At 39.9% G+C, this 22,936-nt stretch overlaps 1 protein-coding gene across 1 annotated transcript in view; it reads left to right on the top strand.

Moving 5' to 3' along the window:
• The window catches only part of LOC149799668 (properdin-like), a 63,314-nt gene extending 48,911 nt beyond the window's left edge, over positions 1-14,403 (top strand). Inside the window, exons 14-15 of the mRNA XM_089958250.1 lie at positions 13,100-13,235; positions 14,146-14,403. Of these exons, the coding sequence (XP_089814376.1) occupies positions 13,100-13,235; positions 14,146-14,329 (320 nt within the window). The 3' untranslated portion in view covers positions 14,330-14,403. The remainder of the gene's footprint in view (positions 1-13,099; positions 13,236-14,145) is intronic.
• The last annotated feature ends 8,533 nt before the right edge of the window (positions 14,404-22,936 follow it).

Here is a 22,936-nt window from a genome sequence, read left to right as displayed (position 1 = left end):
GCGCAGTGATTATTCTGTTGTTGTCGTAACGCAATTATTAATTCGGCATCAATATCAAAACGCCGCTGTTTTTTTTTATCCTGTTGGCGGTAACCCGAGAGTTTTCTATCAATGACGCTTGCATCGATAATGTCGTTGTCGTTGGTGACTCCGTCACTGGCTTCGTCAATAACAATTCTTCGAAGCTGATTTATTCTCCGTACTCGGGACACTGCAAGATAGACTAGATTCGACCATTCGATGCGATTATCAACCATCCAAACAATTGTGTCCGTGATGGTTAGTCCCTGCGAGGAATGTATTGTTGTTGCGTATCCTAGCGTCCACGGGGATTTATCAGCACGTAGCGCGTCCTCGACGACACCGATATCAACGAGCACGATATCATTCAGCACGAGAATTTGTTTTTTTGTCCCCGACGCTGTCGGGGCTGGAATTTCAACTTCAATGTTCTGCCGCCGTGTGTCCGCGGGTCTATAACATAACGGCACTGGACGCGTTGGAAACTTTTCCTTATGCAACGTAAACAACTTCCGCTGAAGTGTGTCTCTGACTATCTTTCTGCTCGCTACAATCAAATCGTTTGGTCTCCATGTTTCCCAGAATTCATTTAACGGCGTTTCCGGAATCACCTCGCGGATTATTTCACATTGAATTCTATCCGGCTGTAATCTGATTAATTTCTTAACCTCGCGCAGTTGTTCATCAAGTGCTCGGTAATCAGTATCGGTTTCTTCATAATAGTCCACAAAACCCCTTAACCAATCATGTGGACCCTCGCCGACAAATGGTGGTGGTTGGCCATGGTCGCCACACATGATCACCACTGTATTCGCGCGCAGCAACCACTCAAGAAACATTTGTAAAGTATCTAACGAAACAGTACATATTTCGTCCCAGATGATAACCTCAGGAATAAATTTTTCACCCATTCGATCAGGAGTCCACTCACCGCCGCTGTATCGAAAAAAGCTGTGATAAGTAACGGCGTCAACATTTCGTTGTTTTATCTCTCGCGCTAGTCTATGGGTCGGTGTAAGCACGATTATACTTGCCCGCGTACGAAATAATTCAATTGCCCGAGTCGTCTTTCCTGACCCGCCACAGCCGCTTAAATAAACTGTTTTGTGTCTACAAATTGGATCAGAACACGATGGTGCATTAGACCATTCTGACAATTTATCACCGCGTAAGTAGTTGTTTTCAACGGTGACATCTGCTGACGGGGAATAATCGCGTCGTATTTCATTTTTAATTCTCCATGTACCCCAACTCTCGTCCGGACTAGTAAACTCGGCTACGTTTCCCTTATACGCTACGTCAACATAAAACGAATCAACGGCTACTCTAACCGCGGTATCGGGGAATCTATTTATCATCGAGAATAAATTAATAGCGGCGTAACCCAGCATAGACGCCCTCAAATGTGGATACGCCGGGCTGTCTCCATCGCTGTAGGTAACAACTGTACCCAACCTCGTTCCATTGGACAAGAAAGCTGTTTTGCAGTTCACGTATCTATTTTTTGCCACTGCGTCCTTGATTACGAAATCATATTCTGCGTCATCTATAATCAGCCGTGAGCAATATCGTTTGTAGTCGCAGTTTTTTCCACCTTGTGTGAACTTACCAATTATTCTTCTACCGAGATCTTTTGCCTCGCGGTTTCGTTGGTTAAATATCCTCCTGGACCATTCGATGATATATTCCTCGTCGGCATCAATGTTTTTTCTGGACTCGTCAATTATGCTATCTAGACGCTCCGGTTCTGGTAACCAGACTTCAGTCTGTGCCCGGTATGATATAATCGCGTCACTGACAATCAACGAAACTAGCATGCTACAATCAATCATATACCGTAGCAGCGCTATTGGCAGCCACTTCTTTTCAGCCATGTGTCTACCGATCCAAATATAGCAACAGCGATGGAGTCCTGCCGCGAATTCAAATGATACTATGCGAGCGAATCCGGTTAAATCAAAATCAGGCAGTGGTCCATTAATAGCAACACGAGTCATTTCATGACTGGGGTGTCCAAATCGTCTAAAGTACTCGGCGGCGGATCCATACCCGAGAAAACTCGCTGGATAACAGGCAACCATATCAACCGAGATCATAGCGTCGCGGTTGTATTCAGTGTTCCATAATCCACCGTGATAATACTCCAAACAACTGGATTGTACATCCGGCAGAAATTCCTTGCGCGTTGGTCTCCACGCATTTTTCCTTGCTGCAACATGAGCTACAACCGATGGAATCGTAAAACAATTTGTTAGCAGTTGTTCATCATGCTCCTCAAATTCTATGGCGGTTTTTTTCATCCTGTTGTGAAATGCTTCAGTGCGATATAATTCGCCGTTTGGTCTTACAAACTGATCAAAGGTATCCACATCGTTTTCAGCGCTGCGAAGTAACCACACTGATACAGGGTCGTTTTTACACAAGTAGGCAATAGCATCAAATAGTTTCCTCTCCGCGAGAAAACCATCCCTGGAGAATTGTTCTCCTAAAAATTCTTCGGGTATATACTTTACTGTTCTATCCCGTGGAAATATTGTGATCGCGGGCGTCCATGCGTGTTCGTTATGATCAATAATTTTGATTGGGGCTCCCTTCGATTTATACTTCGATTCGTATAATACTTCACCGGTTATCGTTGTAACGGTTATTGGAAATCTCAACGACGTTTCTAATCTCGCTATGTCGCTGATGGTTGCTCCACGCTCTTTTACGGTTAGTTCCCACTGGTTGATTTTGCTACGTCGTAAATCAGTTAATTTGTTTCCTCGACATGCATTTGTAAAATGCTCTATTATTCGTTCTGCTACACAATTTATCCCCGTTGACTGTTTCATCGGTTTCAGTTTTCCGATATCAGGTTTCTTATTTAACGGGTATATTCCATAAACAACTGCTGTTTCAGGATACGCTCGTTCATAGTATGGTCTGTCAATTCCGGTTAACAACCCCGGCTTGGAGTCGCGGCTGACAGTGACTGTTTTCTTGTCGCTGAAAACTGGTTCAAATTTATCACGTATGATCCAATCGCCTGATTCCACCCGGACAATGAATTTTACTCTGAAGAAATACCTTTTACCGTCAAGTTGTGATATTATCATTGCTGCGCGGTTGTCGTTCATGGTAGCATCAACAACACCATCAATTCGAAATGTTGACCAACTATGAGATGCACCATCACGTTTGAATTCATTGATACAATCGCGTATTTTATTCAACAGGGTTTTATCGTTTATTAACGCTTTTGGTGTGTCCTTGAGGACTCTATCGAGATTGAACTTAATATTTTTCCAGGGCTTAATTACTGCTAATCTCTCAAACTCATCCATATAATTAAAACAAGTATTTAAATAAAAGAATATAGTATAATGAATAAATGCAAATGGTTGATGATTGGGTCGACAACCCCGTGCAACAAATCATGTAGAGGTGAATTCTGCGGGTATCATTTACAAAGCGTTCGTAATGGTTCTCTTGGCCCCCTACCGTGCTTGGTTTGCCACGTCGGTGTAAGAGGAAAATCGCAGTTGTGTATCAATTGTGGCGGAAAGCGATACAGGGAACTAAAACGCTATTATGACAAGCGAATTAAAAACGCCGTCATTGACCCCACCGCCGACTTCGTCATCAAAACCCCCCAAGACTACGTTGAAAGATTCATAATTAAACCAAATAATAAATTAGACAAGTAGTATTATTATACAAATGGACCAAGAATTTCAGCCGCACCCCCTGCTCGTCAATTACGAGGCATCTCGCGACGGTATTGTTAGAAACCGCAGACTGAAGAAGCCGGTTGGATGGAAAAACAATCACGGGTATTTAATGTTTACTGCTGGAGGGAAAAAATATCTCTGTCACAGAATCATCTATGAATGTTTCCACGGATTGATCAAAGATAGTCTCGTTATTGATCACATTGATTCTAATTATCAAAATAACAGACTGTGTAATCTGCAAGCCATCTCTCAGAGTGAAAATAGTAAAAAAGGCCAAACTGGTAAATACTCAAAGAAAGCAAAACCCGTAAAGTCATTTGATACAACAACTCACGAGGAAAAAATATTTCAGTCGATGAATGAGGCAGGAAAATATTTTGACATTTGTATCGCCTCAATACAATTTGTTGCAGAACGAATATATCAAACAGCGATCTCAAAAAAGACGGGTCATAGAATTCGATTTTCATATATAACATCAAAGGGAGATAACTCGTTTTGTGATAGCGTCGCATGACAAGAGTTATGTCCCTTGAAGTCCAATTAATGTTGCGATTAATTAATCATTTTACGATGAAAACTAATGAAATACACGCTATTATCTAACAGCTGTATTCTTTTTTTTAATGTTTTATTCAAATATTTGGTTTCATTTAAATGCCGTGAAACACCATTAATAAGTATTTAAGGATTTAACGATTCAAGGGAATTCAAATTAACACACACCTTGTGACTGACGCCGCTGTATTAGTCACTTTATATACAAGATGACTCGTTATAAGCCTGGGGCTTTCGAAAGCCAATTCAACTAATCAAAACTAACCCACGCTCTTGACCCGGGCGTGTGGTTGTCTTTTGTTCACAATCATGCAACCGGGTTAATTTAATTGGGTTGCTTTTGATTGGTTGAATTGGCCGTAGAGTTCCGCCCCGCCGTTTTATGTTTGTGCTGTCTTGTGCCGTCCCATCATCCATCAATCATTTCATTGTAAATATATTCATCCATGTAGTGATGTCCCCAAGCATATCTTCTGGGAGGTCTACGATGACGTTTGTCACCCTAGGCCTCCCCTCCCGGAGATGTATGTTTAGGGTTCCAAGATGTGAATGTCCTTAATTAAGTATATGTGTATGCCTGTAATCTGCCACAACACTCGAGTGGAGATTTACGGCATTGTACTGTCCATACAAAAAACGGGGTCAAAAATGACCCCCAATAATTTTATTAAATTTTATTAAAATTTTTGATATTAGAAATAAGATGTTTTATAAGAATAATGAATATCGAAGACATCAATAATATATTAACTGAGATTTCAAAATTAAAAAATCAAGGAATTGAATTATCTGATGGTCTCGACAGTGAAAAAATATTATCCGATTATGAGATTATTAACGAACAGTCGAAACGGGGGCGTTTTACCCTGGCCCGCGAGTACTTTTTTATAAAACGATTACAACATACGATTAATGAGAACCTGTACCACAATGACGCAAATGCATTCATTGGACTATTCACTGCCGTTGAAATAATACGAAAAAAACTCGGACGTGTTTATGAACGACGCCGGGAGATTTCTAGTAAGATCAAAAACATTAGAAGGATTATAGACGAAAACTCCGTGGAGCCCCCGATGGTACACTCGGCGGAAAATTAGAAAATTGCGGATCAATTTACAATAATGGTAGGTGAATCACTTACTACTCGGCTAGCCAGAGAGCGGCTAGCAGCGCTTAAAAAGTTTATACCGTTACGAGACAGGGTGAGAGAGAAACTTCAAACGCGACAACAAATGCAAACCGATTTTACTGTTGGAAGCGAACAACTCTTTGCCCCGGTAACTAAAGCGACTAAGGATGTTACAGCGGCAACTGTACCCGTTCTTGGTGCGCTTGAAAAGATAGCGGCAGAGACAAAACAAACAAAAAGGTCTTTAGAAACACTCCCTGCAAAAATAGCGGCTGCTACAACACGGAGGCCACCACCACTCGCTATAACCGAACCACAAGAACCTTATGTTACAATGGCCGACGAGGAAGAATTAGGTGCTACTGCGAAAGAACCAGAAGAAGAAATACCCGAAGAAACACCCGAAGAAACATCGAAAGAAAAAAAGAAAGAGGGAAATATACCCCGTAATGTTCTTAAAAAGTCCGCAATAGATCAAATTAGAGACATCGACGACGATGAAGAATTAGTTAATTTTGTTGCTACAACATCAACTAAGAGCATTCGAGATGAGTATATCAATGAAGGTTACAAGAAAAAAATAACCTCGACGGAGAACTGGGCAAGAATAGTGTATTTAGCGAGTAAACATAGAGAAGCATTACCACATCGTGGTGATCCCGATTACGATAAATTCCTCGAGAAAGTTAAGAGTAGAACACCAAAAAAAGGAAAAGGATACCCTGTTGGTAAAGAATCCTACGGCGTTACCTGCCCTAATAGTGTTCTCAGTGATATATCACGGCTGGAAGTACTAATTGGAGGAAAACGAGCCGGAAATAACTCTACGGAAATAATCAATGAGGCCGCTGATATTTGCAAGCGGTTATTTGCAGGCGGTATTATGGACATTAATGCATATCGAACGCTCATAGACGAACTCGTGGATGATTAATTGGAAAACTGGTGTTTTTAATAAGGATGATCATACACTACAACCATGATAAACCAGTACTCGTCTACGTGGTAAACTCGCGATTGCCTGTTTACCGCGCGTACTATGGAGATGGTCTCGGTAGCACCATTGCGGGGTTATTTACAAGAATGGCTCCAAAAGTAGCGCCGTTAGCCAAACAATTAGGAATGAAGGCTATTGATGTTATTCGTGATAAGGGTATTAGTGCCATTGGAGATGTTGCCGGAAGGGCGTTTTCAGCCGCGCGGGACAAACTAATGTCATTGGTGAAATTCAGGAGAAAAAAACAGAAACCACCGGTAATGCCATCAACGACAGTGATGCCTGCAAATGTCAGTAAAGTAATAAATAACGCCGTGGAAGAAAAATTAGAGTCGTTGGCGACGACTTCGCCATCCGCCGATGCGGCAACCAACGCGCTCATGAACGCGATAGCGGGGAGTGGTTTAAATTCAAAGAATTTACGACGAAAAAATCGCAATTGAAAACATCAACATGATAAATAATAGAATGTTTGCGCGTACCGCTGATCCCGCGTTTGATATGGACGCCCCAGTACGCAGGGATGATTCTGTCCGTGATTATCAATATTATTCTTATTATGCAGCGCAACCTGACCTACGATCGCGAATTGAACTTCAAGTCCAAGATACCAGTAAATATTTTTTGCCGTGTGAAGCGTTTATCGAAATCGAGGGAGAACTCGTGACAAATGCCGCCGATAATGCACCATACGCAGATGACCATCGTGTTCGAGTTGGCTTCGTCAACAACGGTATCATGGCGTTATTTGAGAGCGCCAGATATCTTATTGACGGGCGAGAAATTGAATCAATAGAACGCGAGGTTGATGTTGCAACGACGATAATTGGGTTGGCGAGATACTCGGATGATTATACAAGATCGGCGGGCCCATCTATAATGTTCGCAAAGGACTCCACCGATAACGCTGATCATATTCAGTACATTAACGTGCTGGTGGAAAGAGATACTTCAGTTCCTAATCAAGCTGAAGCAGCCAACCCAGACCGCAGAACAAGACCGGGTGCTGAGTTCAATATCATAAAAAGTACTAACGATAATTTTAATCTAGGGTTTGCAACACGAATAGGAATGTTGCAAGGACCACGCCGAAAGTTTTCATACGCGATTCCACTCCATCACATATTTGGATTCTGCAGAAATGTTAGAAAAGTTGTCTATGGGGCTAAGCATACAATCGCGCTGACGCGAAGGGGCGATGATAACAATGCAATATGGCATGCTGCTGGCGTCGCTGCCGGTAAAGTCATTTTAACTAAAATGGCATTGTGGATGCCGGTGCTGACTCCATCAGTTACCACGGAAGCACGATTGTTAGCATTTATGGAACAGGGAGGGAAATCGTTGTTGAGTTGGCTAGCGGTAACAACTGATGCTAAAGAGGATAACGTCGCCGATACGTTTACATGGCACCTAGCATCAAAACAGGGTGTTTCAGCCCCGCGTCATATATTCATAGCGCTACAGAATAGGGAACGATTGGGTAATCAAGAACGCAGCCATATGATATTTGATCGATTAGGAGTCATGGAGGTTTCGCTGAGAATAAACGGACAACAGGAACCATCTGAGGATATACAGCTTAATTACGGTGACAACCATGTCGCACGTGTGTATCATCGATTGCTGTCATATATGGGTCGTGATCAAAACGTCGACACTGGTTTGCAAATATCACAACTTGATTTTAAAAACCTGTATCCGATTTATTACTTTTCGTTGGAACATCTTGATTTAACGAGACAATCCGTCGTTGATATACACTTCCGAGCTCGTATAGCCCCAGCTGGTGTTAATTACAGAGCGGTCGCTGTCATTCTCAGCGATAAATCAATGCTGCTAGAAGGTGTTGGTGGACGAATGAGAATCGTTGATGCGCCAGTGGAAAACATGTAATTGAAAGCACAAAACGCGTTTACAATAAAATGTCGTATAGTGTCGTCAATGTAGAGTTGACTGATGGTCAAGTCAAGAAATTACGATCAAAGTCGGCTAAACAATGCGGGATCACAATAACGCTGAAGCCGTCACAGATGGCGGGTGGTAATCATAAGATATCGTTGACGGCGCGTCAAATAAAACATTTCAATGATGCGATGAAGAATAAAAAGGGTGTTCAAATAGATTTTTCAGCCGCAGCAATTAAAAACATGGAAAAGACCGGTGGGATATTTCCGCTGTTAGCTGCGATTCCGGCATTGATTGCCGCGGCCGCACCAGCAGTGGCTAAGGCGGCGGCGTTAGGAGCCGTTGGTACCGCGGCGGGGATGGCATTGAAGAAGGCAACCGGGAAAGGCTACAAAAAAAAACGACCCGTAGCCGGAAAGGGTCTAAGACTACCGGGAACCCCGTATTCATGGTACTCGGGAAAGGGTCTAAGACTACCGGGAACCGTTTATTAACTCCAATGTCTAATTTTGATTTAATAGACGCCGCAAACGCGTTAGCGATAAAAAACTTCAGAGGTGTTTTTATGAGGGATCAATTACCGACAAAACCAAGGAATATTGAAACCGGTATAATTAACCTCGATGGGTCCTCCGGAGCGGGAACTCATTGGGTTGCATACGCGATTGATCCGCGTGCGATCGTCTATTTTGATTCATACGGGTTAGCTCCGCCGAAAGAGTTTATGCGGTATATCCGGGCGTGTTCAGCCCGGGCGTGTTCAGCCCGGGTTTTTTATTCCACGCTGCCAACACAGCAATTGAGTGACCCGCCGATATGTGGCCGTGAGGTATTGAACGTACTCGCGGCGATTTCATCATCGCGAAAACCACCTCATATGGTTGTAAACGAATATACTAGTGGGGTCGTAGAGGCCCGGCGGGTTAATTAGAAACGCTGGTTTTTTTTACAATAACGATGATTGATATCTGGGGACGACCGGTTTCGGCGCTGAAAAAGCCCACGGAAACGCCCGCCACCGATGACATAAAAAAACTAATTGAGGATGAAATCGCTGATACGTTGAACTTAACCAGTGTTGACCCAGATGAAATAGTTGTATTTCAAGACCGCCAGGGTAAATTGAAATCCAGTAATGTGTCGCTGAATGACGTTTTAATACGACAGCGTGATGCCGCAGAGGGCACTATCGCGTTGTATACCGGCGACGGACGACTCAAACCGGGTGAATCCATCTTGACAATAAATGGAAAAATAAGTACACTTGGCGACAATTATATAACCATGTCAAATTCGTTAAAGGGTTTACGTGGTGAATTTAACTTTCATGGAGAACAGTTCAGGTCGATGATAACGCACGTCAGCGAAATGCGAGACATTGTCAATAGTTTTTTTCGGGGACCCCCGACGGCAGACGAACCAAATCTTGTAATAATAAAAAATGCTATTTCGGATCTTATGGAGATGTCGGCCAATTTACCCCCGTTGCGAAAAAATGTTAACAGGATCGATGACAACTTTGATAAATTCTTTGGTAAAAAAAATACCAAGCCGGATGAGATTACAATAACTATAAATGATATCACTGCGTATGGACAGGAAATAAAAACAATCAAAACTGATGTTGCAACAAACAAAAGGAGTGTAGACGCGCATGAACGGGAAATAGAAATAATCGGCGCTAATGTTGCAACGATCATAAATAATGTAGACTCGCATGGACGGAAAATAGAAACAATCAAAACTGATGTTACAACGATCATAAATAATATGGACGCGCATACACAGGAAATAGGAACAATCAAAACTGATATTGAAGCGAACAAAAAGGGTGTGGACGCGCATACACAGGAAATAGGAACAATCAAAACTGATGTCGAAGCGAACAAAAAAAATGTAGACGCGTATTGGCGGGGAATAGGATTAATCAAAACTGATGTTGCAGCGAACAAAAAAGGTATAGACGTGCATACATATGAAATAGGAACAATCAAACTTGATGTTGCAGCAAACAAAAAAAGTATGACCGAGAATACACGGGAAATAGAAACAATCAAAACTAATGTTGCAGCGAACAAGAATAATATAGACGCGCATTGGCAGGAAGTAGGAATAATCAGAACTGATGTTGAAGCGATTAAAGACGGGCTACCGAGAGTAGCAGAGCAATTTGAAAAAATAAAAATCCCTCATGAGAACATCATCAACACAGTATACACAATTCGGCATGGATCATTCGATTGGACTCCTACACAGAATACAGTAAATATCACCGCAACTGTTAAGGGCATTTATCGATTGACACTGATTTCAATGATGCAGTTTAATATATTATCGTCGAGTTCATCCGGGTTTAACAATACAATATCAACAATTATAGACAAGAACGCAACTGAAAAGTTTACAATTTATGCCGTTGATAGAAATCTAGCCGGGGCAAACATTACATGGTATGTGGAATTTGTAGCGAATCTAAGTAATTAAAAACACTAGTTCTTTTAAAATAAAAATGACCACCAAGGAAATTGAATCAGAGGTATCACCGACGTCACATCAATATCGATTCGATACCGCAAAAGAATTCTCCGCGAACTTGAAAACGCTTTCCGAACAATACCGTGCAAAAATAAAAAAATACCGCCGAAAAATAACCGCCATCGACGCGGTCGTGTACTCGGTGTCGGGTATAGTGGCCGGTACCGGTGTTATTTTATCCACGGTGACCACGATAGCCCCGATCGCTGTTCCAATCGCTGTCTCCGCGATGACAACAGTTGCTGGAGTCGCCAACGCAATCACTAGGAAGATATCATCGTGTTTTCAGAAAAAACTCAACGAGTATACAGTAAAACATCAAATAGTATCCGACGCGTACTCGAAATTATCCGGGTTGATCTCGTTGTCAATTGATAATTTGTTCGTATCCGATGTTGAATTCTCCACGATGGTCCAGTTGTATAGCTCCGCGATGTCAAAAATCGAGGATTTTCAACTGGAAGCCGGAACCACCTGGTTGTTGAAATTAGACACTAAAGACAACAAATAATAATAATGTCGCTGAACCCCGAAGGGTTTCAATTACTTCAGCGGATCGCGGAGAACACCACTCCGGTACAAACAAATATGATATCAATAACGTCAACGAAACCCGAATTCAGTGTGAACTTCCCGTCGCCGGTTCCAGTGAAGGAAATAGCGCTGGCAAAATTGCGAGTATATCACAGTTGGCCTAATATTCGAGCGGACGCATTTAACGGACAACAACCTAATAACTCGCTGGTTTTTGCACGGAAAAATAAACCCGATGGGACCCCAGACTGGGAGGAGGTTACAATACCAACTGGGTCATACCAAATAGAGCAAATCAATAAAGAATTTCAACGCAGAATAAAATCGATCACAGGAAAGGAATCAAAAATCGCTATTACGGTTCATGAACCGACGTTATCATCGACGATTGAAATAAGCACACCGGGGTATATGGTTGATATTTATAACAGTTCAATAAGAACCATACTAGGATGGCCTAAGAATCCACCCGCGGATTTGCACACAAATGTGCAATCGTATCATGAGATTAATCCCAGTTATCTGAATGATTTGTCTATTATAAGAAACACGTTATTACCCAGCGAGTTTATATTTCAAGACAGGAATACCATGCAATGGTTTTTTCCGTATAAGAAAACTCCTGAATTGTCAGCCAAGGTCACAGTTCGTTTAGATGATATCACTGGTGCGTTTGCCGAGATTAATCGTAATTACCAATCACAACTAGAACAGCTACGGAAAACAAAAGCACGAAAACACGTTGAGGTGTTAAATCAACTTATATCAGACATGGAATATATTAATGAGCGAATCGTTAAGACAATATCCGATAGCAGCGATGATAATAAACAAAAATTCCTAACCGGGTATAATATCACAGAAGCCGATTTACCCGATTTCAAGTTTCCAGGATACAACGCGCCAGAACTAAGAAAGTCTCTTAATGATTTTCTCAGTCCATCAACTTATATCCTCAGACACGATAACGGGGATGATGGTATGCATATTGCTCCATACAACGTAAATATCGCATCGGTGATAGCAATCAATCTAGTGTGTGATGTTATCGAAGGGAGTTACCAGGTAGATACCAATCAATCAAATCAAGCTCAACAGGGATATATCCTTTATTCATTTTCACCAACAGCCCCTCCGGGATTTTTAATCGTTGAGAATCCGATTAATCCGGTCTATATGCGATGCCATGATCGGTTTTTAACGAGAATTAATTTTAAACTCACCGATCAGTCAAATAACCTAATTGATCTACAGGAGGAGGAGTTAGTGATCACTCTGTTTGTAAGATCATTGTAAATAACTTCTTAGCAGCAGGGGGGGCGATGACATCGACGCGGTCGTCGATGTGCTTACCGGACGCTGACGACGCTGGGGATCGGCGCGCAGAAGGTGTTAATTAAACCAAATGACGTCACCATCGTGTAGGATGGACCGACGTCGTTTTTTTTTTACCAGGCGCTGACGACACTAGATCGTTGAGTGCAGAAAGTAATAATTAAGCAAAATAACGATTGGACAAAATGTCCGATTCGCCCCCCCTGCTGCTAGCTGATAATTAACTAATTTTTAATGGTAATGTCTTATAACCTGAATATTGACCACTACAAGCTTATATAAAGTATTCAGTAAACCATATTTAGCTTTCTTGACCAGTTAGAAATATGTAAATCCTTTTGTATTCGACCTTATTTTCATTAGTTACCTGTGCAACGTGTGGAGATAATCCTCCAGATTTGTGTGAATTCGTATTTGAGCAAAATATCGTCTGCCCAGATCCTTACTGTGTCAGTATAATAAGAAACCCTGACTCCGGACAAAGACTTGTAGAGAGGAAGTAAGTTATCCTTGTTAGTTACATTATCTCTCATTCTCTCTCATGTATAAAATCTTAAATGTCTGACAGTATGACAGTGTTAAGCATTATGTTGAAGGAGTAAGTTAGCGCTTAAAATTTCGTTAGCTATGTATGTATGTATGTATGTTTGTATGTATGTATGTATTTGTTTAATTTGTTTTGTGTAATTGAACGTTGTCCTTGATTTAGGATAGAGTTTTCTGTTTTCTATTTGATGCTTGTCTTGCTTGAAAAGTTATAAATAAATTGTTTACTGATATATGATTTCAAAGTCAAGCCTTGGTTAGGAGGTTATACAAAGAATGTTTTGCAAAGTTTGCTGTATGTTTCCGTTAAGATAACTTTGTATTTTTTTCCTTCACAAAATGCAATCGCTATATAGATCAGTTGTGGCTGTACATAAAATTGGTTTTTTGGTTTTTGCCAACAAAGTCTCCATTACTGTTTTAATATTATTCTTTGGAAACTATTTTGTTGTCTTAAGATATCATTTTGAGAACAATAATTTATTTGAGATATGCCTTGGATAGAAAAATAGCTTATTGGCATTTTGTAGTAAAACTCATTTTTGAGATTATTATGTAATCATTTAAATACACCATTAATGATGTAATCGGTATAGATCAAGACTATTGGTGCATCGACACTATCAAAGCTATTTGTACATCAGCACATTCAAGACTTGGAATTCATTCGGACTATTCTATACTTTTGAACTTGTGAGAGAACGTTTAGGATTATTTGGGAATTAGTAAACTGTAAATCCCTTTAATTTTCACTTTATTATGGGCAAGTCATTTCTGATGTTGCTTCTATTTGGTACTTATTTGAAGACCATAAAGTTGTAACATTATATTAGATGTACAATTTTTCTCTCTTTCTTCTTAAGATGTGGAAACCTACAAGAATGCAAAACTGATTGGTGGCAACATACTAGCGAGTTAGAAAAGTGCAAGGTATTCAACCCAAACTTTATTTATACACAGACGTTTGAATGTACATACTGCTGTACAACACCCAACTGTAATGAGAACATTCATCCAGATAGTGACACATTATACAGAGAGAATTAGGTTGTTATAATGACTACATCCACAGCACGATTTCTCGACGGTCAAGAAATTTTGCACACTTATATATGCATTTACTAAAAAATGGAGATGGTGCTGCACACACTGTACAGACTTTTGTCAAAGACCACGATATGAAATCTAAAATAAAAAAGACATTCCAGCTTTGTGTTTTCCTTTAGAATATCATACCTCCATTCCAAGCCATTTCTTTGATCACGAGCATAAAAGTCGTTTTTAACAGGAGAGGAAATTATTTATTTATAGGTATTTCCTTATCATGGAAGGTTTATATAAATAGTTCTAGCAGCAAGTGATCTGATATTATTTGATAAAAAAGACATATAAAAGACAGTTAGCACCGTCATGAAAATTGTAATGTTGTTGTACTCAGATCTTGCTGTATATTCTTATAGTTTCTAAGTATCATTTGCTGTGTATTTCTACAAACGACTACATACCAAAATAAATAACAGAAATAAATTGGTACAAACGTTTATTTGACAATTATATGCTTTACACGAAAGGCGAAAATTGTAATTATCCTAATAATATTCCAAAATATGAACCAAAGTTTTCATTTATTTTGTTTTACAAGATCAAAAATGAGTAACATTTGGAAAATTATCATTTCTTATGGACTATATACAGAATCACAAAGAGTAATAATGAACACAAGCTTTTGTAAAGCGTAACGTGCACCATGGTTTTACTACCAACTGAACATCTCGTTCGAGTTGTCTACAGGTACTAATCCTCAATCAACTAGTATGTAGAAGCATTCTAATCCATTTAAAATACGTAGCAAACAACAACAGAGGGGAAGAGTGTATAACCGAATTGTTTTTACGAACATTGTCTCAAAGTGATTGCTTAACCGCAGTTCTGTTGCACGCATTAGTCAGTTCCTAGGGACATAGTCCTCATTAGAAAGTTTTAAGCATTAATCTCACATCAGGCAGATGCTGCTTTACATGCATGCGTTATCGATTGATGAAAAGGTTAGTAAATGATGGATAGACAGGTGTTCTGTTCTGACAGGGATTTATGTCAAAAGAACATACGAGTACTATTCAGGATTTAATGCTATGGGTAGAAAGAAGAGGGATTTTACTTACCATTCATATACAAAGCCACTATATATGATTTATTACAAACTAGCGAACATCCGATAGTCAGAATTGATTGGAAGGTGAAAATTCAGTATGAAATACAGCCCGGCCCAGTTGGTCTCCGCTACCAGTAGTGTCAGAAACAAAAATGCGGCGATCTACTTGTTAGTTAATCACAGATGCCAAATCGTCTTAGTTGCAAAAATGAAACTGATAATATATGACTGTCATGTGGAGCAAGTAACAGGTCATGCCAACCAAATGTTGCCAGCATCAGCATTTTTATTTACATTTACCTTCGGCATGTATTTTTGGCCTGTTTTCTGAACGAAACAGGATGTTTAAAAACGAGCACTGGGGCGCATTCCCATGTCGATTCTTTGAAAGTATTTAAAAAGATACCAAAATGAACGTAAACGATGTTGTGCTACATTATAATGCTTGCTCTTAATCAGTAGATGATGTTCTCTTTTCGTGCGTTATTGCTAGATATATTTCATTGAGTGGTACCAAAGCCACGAGTTAAAATTTATCGTTTTTGGTACCACACGATGAAATATTATCCAAAGAAAAGAAAAATTTCTTTTTATTATATACCAAACTTGTTCCAGAATCCTAGTTTAGAAGAATCACACCCATTCTCCAGCACAACAGGCTAGCCACCACTCCCTTTCTCGAAAATCCACCGTACTTTCATAGGCTGATCATATAAATGTATGTTACCTAAGAAAGTGGTTGGATTGGGTTGATCTAATTTGTCACACAGTAAATTATATTTTGTCATTTTTTAAATTATTTGACCGTATATGAAAAACGCGAGTGCGATTCATCAATGCATCGAAGCGGTTTTATCGTTGTTGTCAAAAATGTAAGGGGAGATAAATTCAGAGAGATGCCAACGGCGTCTGGTCAAATTTCTTATCAAAGATTAATTTCCACGTCTGTAACGGAAAGCAAGATTCTGTTTATTTGTTCTAGCTCACAACGTAATCATTATGGTTTCTACAGGTACAACTTTGTTGGCACATACAATGAAGTGTTGGATAACGTAATGATATATCTGATATTTTCACGTCAAAATATAAGGATATTTTTTCACATGTGACAATATAAGTATATTTTTACACATGTAAAACTAGAGGAATGAAACAAAGTTATGAAAATTATTTCACCAATAAGTCTCTATATTTGACACAAAAGAATATAATCGATAATATTAATAAGTTATTAGAAATAAAGGACAATTAATATTAGCAATCCTATCTACAGCAAAATAAGCAACATAATTTAATTTGAATGATTAACATAAGTGTTTAGAGTTTATTTTCTCTAGATTAAAGACTGACATGTCTTTGTAATCGAACTCAGTTAAGTTTGTATGATGGTCTTACAATAAGTGCAAGATTACAATACCACTGTTGTCGTTACCTGCTAGAGTATCATATATACACCTTTCCCACAATTCAATCTCGCAAAATATCATTGGATAGTATGATCAACAGTCAGCATATCAATGTATTCTAACTGTAGACATTTAGAATGAGGGCTATGATTCACATCGGTAGTAATAGTTGGCAGATGTTCCATTATGACAGTAAGAGATCTGACACACTATGTTTTTATGCATTATTTAAAACGTCTCTTTAAGCCATGTGCCACACATATAAAATAATAATGTGGGTTTGTATGTGCTAAAAGCAATTTAGGTAAGTATCAAGTGTCTAAATGACTTTTACCTGCAGTCCGCAAGCTTTCAGTACTGACAAGCTTCATTCCAATATTACTTCAGTTCGAATATTTGCATATGGTCAAACACGCAGTTGAATAATACATTATTTCTAAAATTATGTTATTTATGTATTGAGATTTCTATATCTTTTCGGGGCGTCGGATTATAGGATTATGTATATAAATTGTCTTACCGATTTGAAATGTCGATATGCTTTAATATAGGAAGTATTCAAAGACGCTCAATGTAATGAGGTATCAAAGAAATCTGAATAAAGATTGATGCAAGCCGATGAATTATGTGACATATTAATTCAGATGAATACAAAACATTCTGCTGAAATATATTCATTGTTTAATAAGTCTCAAAACATTTAAATATTGTATCATTATATATGTCTCCATGACGAAAAGCATTACATCACATTTTATAATAATGACCCAATTTATTGATTGGTTGATGTTGCATATGATTGACTGATTGGTTGATTGGTCTTTGCTTAATTTTTCCCCGTAATTCACATTCTATAGTCAATAAAGTGGAACCAGAAAAAGCTGAATATACCAGAAATATATTTCTTAATACAGATGAGTCTTAGACGCGGCATATTTATTGAATTATCAAGCGCAGAAACCGCTCGGACTGTCAGTAGTGAATGGGGATGCATTATCCTCAATGGGAATTAGCATTACAGAACCCCTTGGGAACGTTTAGCCTCAATGGAAATTTAACATGGGGAAAAATCGTGGGACAATATAGCCTCAAGGGGAGTTTAACATGGGAAAAAGGTCTTGGGTCACTCTAGTCTCAAGGGGAATTGAACATGGGGAAAAAGTCTTTGGACACTCTAGCCTCAAGGGGAATTGAACATGGGGAAAAAGTCTTGGGTCACTCTAGCCTCAAGGGGAATTGAACATGGAAAAAAAAATCTTGGGTCTGTTGAGTGACAAGGGAAAATGGAACAGGGTCGGGACCCTATTTTAATAGGGTTCCGACCTGATGGGTCTATGAAAAGGGAACATACGAAAATTGAAACAGGGAGGATTCTCTATTTTGTTAAAAAATAAAAAAAAATAAAAAAGGGTAGGCAATTGAAAGTCTATCTCTTTTCGAGAGATGTGGGTGGCCCTGAAAAAGGCCTTTGGGTTTCTTCTTCTAATTTCTTCTATTTCTCCACCAGCTTCTTATTTTCTGTCCTACACTTTTTCTCTTCTTTTCTTTCTTTTCTTCCTCCTTTTTCTCTTCTTTCTGCTTCTCCTCCTCTTCTTTCTTCCTCTTCTCATTTTCTTTTTCAATTTCTTCGTTCCATTCTCTCATCCTCATCCTTTCCTCTTCATCTTCCTTCTCCTCCTTTATTTCTTTCATCAGAGCACTGATCATGTCCTTTACTTTTCTTAAATTGTTGACCTCCATCTTCACTCGATGGGGACTATAAGAATAGTGATCTTCGTTTAGCCTCACTAACATCTGCTCCATCATACCCAAATTGTCCAGGACGTCTTGCAATGCTTTCATTTGATCAAATTGGTTTGAAGCCATCTTCTTCTTTATTCTCTGTAGAATGGTTTGAACGACGAATACTGTGGGTTCTTATACAAAAAGCGCGGACGTGATGGAAAACATCCCCTTAAAGCCCAAAAGTTATATTACCTAGATCATCACTTAAAACGTGCGGACGTGAAGGAAAACATCCCCTACTTTTCTCATTTGATATGATCTACTATCCACATACCTTAATCAACAATAAACAAACCCAAAATCTACTATCCACACACGCAAAGCATTAAAATCAAACCCCAAATTTACTATCCACACAAACCAACTTAAGCTTTTACATAACCCAATAATCTACTATCCACACAAACGTACGTGATTGTTTACACACACACACACACACACACACACACACACACGGAAAAAAGAGTCAGTGTTTATATTCACACTACTCTACATACACACATTGGCAAATCGATTGTTATTTCTTTTCTAAAAGTTTGGGTAGCCCTGAAAAGGGCTGTTTGTTTTGAACTCCATGGCACCTGGTTAATGATGGCACCTTCCAGGCCTGGCACCACACACACATCTTCTTCTCCAGTCTCTTTTCACTCTTTTTGGAGGGAGAGCAGAGGCGGGATAAGTGGCTTCAGAATCCCAATTTTCTGTCTCTGGGATTATGAAATTTCCTCTCTCTTTTCTTCCTTTTCTTTGTTTCTTCTCTCCTCCTCTTTTTTTTTTCTTCTCTCCTCCTCTTTCATTCTTCCCTCTTCTACTATGGCCTCTGCAGCCAGCTCATTCACTATACGCCTGGCATATTCCAGGTGTACATGTAGTTCAAGCAGTTTTGCTAGTCTGGTGTTCATTCTGGTGTTGATCAATCAACAAGGGTAGCTAGACTGCCGAGTGATTTTCAACTTATAGTGAAAGCGCGGACGTGAAGGAAAACATCCCCTAAAACAAAATTGATATTACCTAGATCATGACCAAACAACGCGCGGACCTAAAAGAAACACTCACTGACTTTTTTATACGACCCATTACTAATTTAAAAATTTTCAACATACTATCCACATACGCAATCAAACCCCAAATCTACTCTCCCCACACGTCAAACAGCAAAAAAAACCCCCATGATCTTAATCTACTATCCACACAAACGTACGTGAGCACTTACAAACACACAATCATATACACAAACAATTACACTCACACTATAAAAAAGAGAGTGAGTGTTTATATTCACACTACTCTACATACACACATTGGCAAATGGATTGTTATTTCTATTCTAGAGTATTGGGGTAGCCCTGAAAAGGGCTGTATTTTTTGTTTGCTATGGCAATCTTTTAGTTTCTAAGAATGCGACGTCCTCTGACGATAGACTTTCTGACGATAGGTCTGCTTCTTCGGAAAGAGAAGAACTCTTTGGTGTCGATACGACATTCGACAAAGACTCTGTCAGGTTCAGGTTGCTGCTGCTGTTGCTGCTGTTGCTGCTCTCTCTGCTGTTTCTGAAGTCTGTATTTCTCTGTCCATTCTTCTTTCTCCCTGTTCACTTCTTCTCTGAAGAGCTCTTCTATCAGGTCTTCAGTGACTTTTAGCATTCTCACATTCACTATCTCTTCTGGCTTCGGTATCAGACTGTGTCTGACCCTATGCAAATTCACGTAGGCTTCGTTTAGCTTAGCTAGTTTGGAGCACATCTTCGTAGGAGGATGAGTCGACAATGGATGGTTAGACTGGAGACTGCCCCGGCTTTAAAGTCAAAGCGCGGACGTGAAGGAAAACATCCCTCCACGGTTTTCGAGCCGGAACTTTCAATGAGTGTCATGACAGGGATAGTAAGAAGTCAAAGAGCATGAATCAACATTCTTATAGCCAAACAAAAGACAAAGGCATTTTATTTTCAAAACACAACATTTTTTATTCAAAATCACGTAACACTAACAAACAACTCTAAGATTTTTTTAACAATAACTCAACAATATAACATCAAACTTTTTTTTCTAATGACAAACATTGTTTCAATTAACACTCTACTTTATAAAGAGGGTTGACAACGTTGTGAATGAAATTGTGATTTCCACTGATGGAAGTCATTAGACCATTGATGGACACTACGTTTCCTAGCTTGAGACAAAAGATAAGCATAATGGTCACAAAACCATCGATCTACTTTCACATCGTTTCTAGAAGAAGAACAGGATCAAAATGAGTCACTAAATGTTCTAAGGAATAGCCCAGGCTGGGATGATACAGAAAATACACACAATATTGTCCACACACCAAGGAATCTGTGCCTTGTAAATTTCACATTATTGAATCGGGTGGTCTGAGCATTTCTTCTCATAAAGTCAATGATATCGTCTTCCAAAGGGGGCAATCCGTACGAATCGAAATATTCCACACATCCTTCTTGAGGAGAGTAGACGGCTACCCAGTGGGTTCCTGGGAGATGACTGTCGTCCGTGTTGATCACATAAACTAGATGGTCTTGCGGTTTGCGATGAGGGAGTTCATCTTTAGTACAGACGACAGGATTTCAAGAAGCCGTATACGAACTGTGGTTCAAAAGGTAATAAAGTTCCCAGGTATCCATGTTTTGTGTGTTATTTTTCTTCTTCACAGGTAATAATAAGTCATCAATTCGAGCCTGACTTTTTGCTTGAAAATGTCTGACAAATAACCGTTTCTTCGCTTCGTCTCCCCACTCTGATTCAGGAGAGCTTCGATACGATGGATCTCTTGAGTGGTTAATGGTGGACAAGAATGTTCACGCAAGTCTTTATACCACTGATGCAACACGACTTCGTCCGAGATGAGAGTCCAAGCTTCGTCCAGATACTCGTTCAATTTTTCTTCTTGACTTAACATCAGACATTTGTCGTGTTGAATTTGACTGGGATGATCGTTTTGACATCCATAGCAATCTTTCGTCATAAATTCCGTCATTTTCTCGACCAAGTGTTTGGCAAAACAGGAGACTAAATGGCCTTCTTGTTCTGGCCATCTTGACTTCATCATGATAACTTCTTCGTCTTTGTCTTGAGATTCTTCTTCCCCGGTCTCCTCACATTCCATTTTCAAAGTTTCTCCACTAGATAAAGAGGGATAACAGTCTTCCATGGCTTCTAATAGTCTAGAATGACTTCTCTCAAACTGTTGATTTTTTTGGTATTGTCAAATTCTGCATACAGGAGGACGTTCACTGTGTGATCTGGAGGTGGATTTGCAATCTGAAGTTCCACACGAATCTGACCCAATTTTATAGGGTGGAAATGTCCCTCGTCGCTGCCTTGGTCTAGAGTGAAATCAAAACCCCACAAAGCATAGCCTCCTGCATAATCGTCGTACGAAATACCGTGACTGATGTTGGTTCCTAACTGTCTGGTGGCTTCGTACAGGGACAAGCACGATCTCAAATAATTCTTCGCGACACCAAAGTTAGGCTTAAAGGGTCGGGTACACAAGGTCTTGCCGTCGCGACTGACTTCGATCTTGGACACATTGTAATGTTGAAACTCAAAAGGATTTTGATCGTGGGTTCCGTTGAAGGCTGAATTCCTGACGATACCAACAATCAAACGCTTGGGTAACTGTCCTTGGAACAGATGATCTTCGATCATGATCGCTGTCTAGCGGGAATGGTGAACGTTTTCATTTCTACGCGTCGTATCGGATACTTGGTTGTCGTTCTGCTCATCGTCTGACTGACGTCGTTTCCCACTTTAGGTAACACTTCCACACGACGCACGTTAAGTCGGGCTTCTTGAATGATAGTTTTGTATTCATTGGCATGGGCCATCAAACGGAAAGCGGCACTGCTACGATTCAGTCTCAGACGGATATCCACCCCGTTCAGCAAATACTTTTCTTGTAACCACATGTCCAAATGCAAACGATCCATCAGTTCTAAACTTCGCCCTTGCAGAATTTTCTTACGACGGTCGTTAAACATCCACATTGTGAGGATGTCATCTTCTGTCAGGACTGTGTCGCTAAACGTGCCTACACCTGCCGTGTCAGGTTTCCATGCCACGCAAGCATCCAGATGAGTATTCTTGGCTTCTTTTCCGTACGTCTAAAGAGATTTTCCAGGTAGGCACGATACGGGTAAGTATCCATGCTGCTGCTGACCAGTTTGTTATTCAAGTACAAGTCCACTTCGCTGAACAAGGAATGCATGAAATTGTTGACAGGAGCTACTCTAGCATCGCCTCCTGGATTGGTGTTGTCCGTTTTGATCACTTTCACTTTCAAATACAGGTAACT

Source organism: Sinohyriopsis cumingii, chromosome 5, assembly GCF_028554795.1.
Source record: "Sinohyriopsis cumingii isolate HCF-2022 chromosome 5, ASM2855479v2, whole genome shotgun sequence".
Taxonomy (NCBI): Eukaryota; Metazoa; Mollusca; class Bivalvia; order Unionida; family Unionidae; genus Sinohyriopsis; species Sinohyriopsis cumingii.
This window is presented reverse-complemented; position numbering and strand designations above follow the sequence as displayed.